General features: G+C 43.1%; 1 protein-coding gene across 3 annotated transcripts in view; it reads left to right on the top strand.

Moving 5' to 3' along the window:
- ERG (ERG, ETS transcription factor) overlaps positions 1–2,738 on the top strand; it is a 243,195-nt gene that overhangs the window by 68,393 nt on the left and 172,064 nt on the right. For all 3 annotated transcript variants that reach the window (XM_019528939.1, XM_019528942.1, XM_019528938.1), the window contains exon 2: positions 2,224–2,311. In XM_019528939.1, the coding sequence (XP_019384484.1) occupies positions 2,273–2,311 (39 nt within the window). In that variant the 5' untranslated portion in view covers positions 2,224–2,272. The remainder of the gene's footprint in view (positions 1–2,223; positions 2,312–2,738) is intronic.

The following is a 2,738-nucleotide window of genomic DNA, read 5'->3' as shown; positions in this document are numbered from 1 at the left end:
TGGAGTGGCAGTAGCACAGCATCTGTGCAGCCCTGCTCTTGCCCCACCCCAGCCCTGCTCCTGTGAGGCAGTAGTGTGGGGTGGCAGCACTCCGTCCCTGCCTGCCCCCATGTACCCCCCCAGACCCTTTCAAAGTACCCCCCAGGGGTACGCGTACCTCCGGCTGACAACCCCTGGCATAGACTGTACCAAACCTCAGCAGCCTTTCTAATGCATGAAGCACATTGTAGCATGTACATGGCTTTGGGGAGCTAGTGCTGTTACCATGGGTTCAGGTTAGACCTCCACACCATCTTTGACCCACAGAGTGTGACTAGTTTTGTTAACTAAGCCATCATTCCAGTTTTTAAGAGAGTGCTAAGTGGGTATTGTTAACGCTCATGATGTAAATTAAATGCATTTACAGTTTTTTAAGTTTGACGGGCTAGATTTTTAAATGCAGATAAGCCCCTAGTAGGGTTTTCGAAACCACATAGATTCTTAACTCTTACTGAAATCAGTGTAGTAGGGTCAGAGTGTTGCTGAAAACCTGATGGTCCAGGAAATATGCGAGAAGCAAAGTTTGCTTGGTGATATCTTTTATCATGTCATCTGTATAGTTGGAAGAGTGTTAGACAGGATTTCAGGGAAAACATGCCCTTCTTCAGGTCACCTGATATCAGCATTTAGCCTTAAATAAGTAGACAAAACCCTGAGCCTCAGATTATTTTAGCTTGAAGAACAGATATAGTAAAATTATAACAAAAATGTTACTGTTTGTGAAAGAGAAGAAAATTAATGACAGTGTCACTGTGTCATTTTAAATGATGGAAAGGGGTCTGACAACATAGGGGGAAAAAAAGAAACATTTTGTAAAGGAATCTCAGATCTTCTAGGCTTTTAGTGAAAAAATAAACAAATTCAGATTAATTGAAAGGCTGCTAAAATCTGTTACATTTCTGCCTAGGTTTTCCCAATTTTTTTACTACAAACCATAACTTATTAGCAGAACCATCCCTTGGGGCGGCAAATCTGGGCAACTGCCTTGGGCCCTGCACTTTGGAGGCCCTGAAGATAGTGCTGTACAGGCCTTTGTGCTCCAACCACCCACCACCCTGCCCTCACACAGGCCCCACAGAGCCTGATATGCCCCAGACCCCACGTACCCCTAGGGTCAGCTCTGCTTTTTAGCACATATCTCAAGTTGTTAGATAGTACTTTGTAAAACTGTTTTTAAAAGTCTTATGTTTTGAATTTCCGAAGAGTTTTATGTTTAAAATTCTGTTGAACTAGCTGAGTGGTTCTCAGCCAAGGTGCTGTAAAACCCACTCTGGCATGCCATGGCATAGGCAGCTGATGCCGGCAGCAGCCATGTGAAGCTGCTCTGTGCACAGGGCTGAAGCGTGCATGCATTCTTACTGTGTTAGGAATCTCAGATAATTATAAAGCAGATAGGATTGCTGGCTTGGGCTGTATCCCTTCCCAGTCTGGTCCCCCACCCACTCCCATGCTCCTTGTGGAAAAAGAGACACATAAGTAGAGCTGTCCTGTGTGCCTCTTTCTGGCAAGAGTTGGGGGTGGGGAGCAGACTGGGAAGTTTGACAGCCTGAAGCAGCTCTCCTGTCTGCTTTAAGGCTGTCAGAGAACCCTACTGCAACAAGAGCACATGCATGTGCCACAGCCTTTCCTGGGCTGGCTGTGCAGCAGCCACCTGGAGGCAGCATCACCCAGTTGAGAAGCACTGAGGTAAGTTGAGGCAACACCAGGAGTAGTCCTCAACCAGGGTTGATGCCACATTAACAAAAGTGGGAAAGGGGTGCCTTGACTCTGAAAAGCTTGAAAACCACTGAGCAAGATGATGTATCAAATCCTAAGTTGTTGTGAATGGGCACAGCTGCATTGAAGTTCCGCTCATTTACATCTGAGAATCTGTCCCAATCGCCTTGTGTCTTCTTAGTATAATGTACCATCAGTTAAGTTCACTGAGGACTTTCCCTGGGGCCTGAAGTAGAAGATCAGCCCCTGACATTTGTTTTCTCCTGTGTAAAATATTTTAACTGAGTCTGTAGAAACAAACATCAGATGTATGCCACTATTGCTGTGGGGGGAAAGGGGCGTGGGGAACAAGCATGAAACAAAACTTAGACCTTGTTCCCCATAAAAGAAAACAGAGTCCTTTGCAAATAAACTTAAAAAATACAGATGCTTAAATGCTTGTGATTTTTTGTTTTCTTGATTATGCAGTTGCCTTGGGGCCTGAACTTCTGGGAAACACGTTGGCCTGTTAAAGGACATGATTCAGACTGTCCCAGATCCAGCAGCTCATATCAAGGTAAATTTCCTGTTTATTATTCATCTTCAGATGTTCAGGAAGTTAAAATTTTAAGAATTATATATGTCCCCTACTGGTCTATTGTATGCCTCTAAATTCTATCAATTTAGTGGATTATCTCTTTCATTCCTTTATATGTGGTCAGATATTTCACAAGATGCAATTTTTTCACAGTATGCCATTTTTTTGTTTTGCTTTTGTTTCAAAGTCTGAAATATGACTTCAGTTGGTTAAAGTAACAGAAAATGCTTTGAGGATAACTCTATGGATTACAGGGCTCTGATTTTTCATTTAAAATTTGTGATGCTTGATAAACTAATCCACCTGGAGGTTACAAATCTCATAGAGCCCAGATCCCTAGCTATTGAAATGGCAAAATTTTCACTGGCTTTAATTGGAAAAGAAAAATGTAAAAAAACAACTCCCC

This window comes from Crocodylus porosus, unplaced genomic scaffold, assembly GCF_001723895.1.
Source record: "Crocodylus porosus isolate Cpor-Errol unplaced genomic scaffold, CroPor_comp1, whole genome shotgun sequence".
Taxonomy (NCBI): Eukaryota; Metazoa; Chordata; order Crocodylia; family Crocodylidae; genus Crocodylus; species Crocodylus porosus.
The sequence above is the reverse complement of the archived record's forward strand: the minus strand, read 5'-3'. Positions and strand labels throughout refer to the sequence as shown.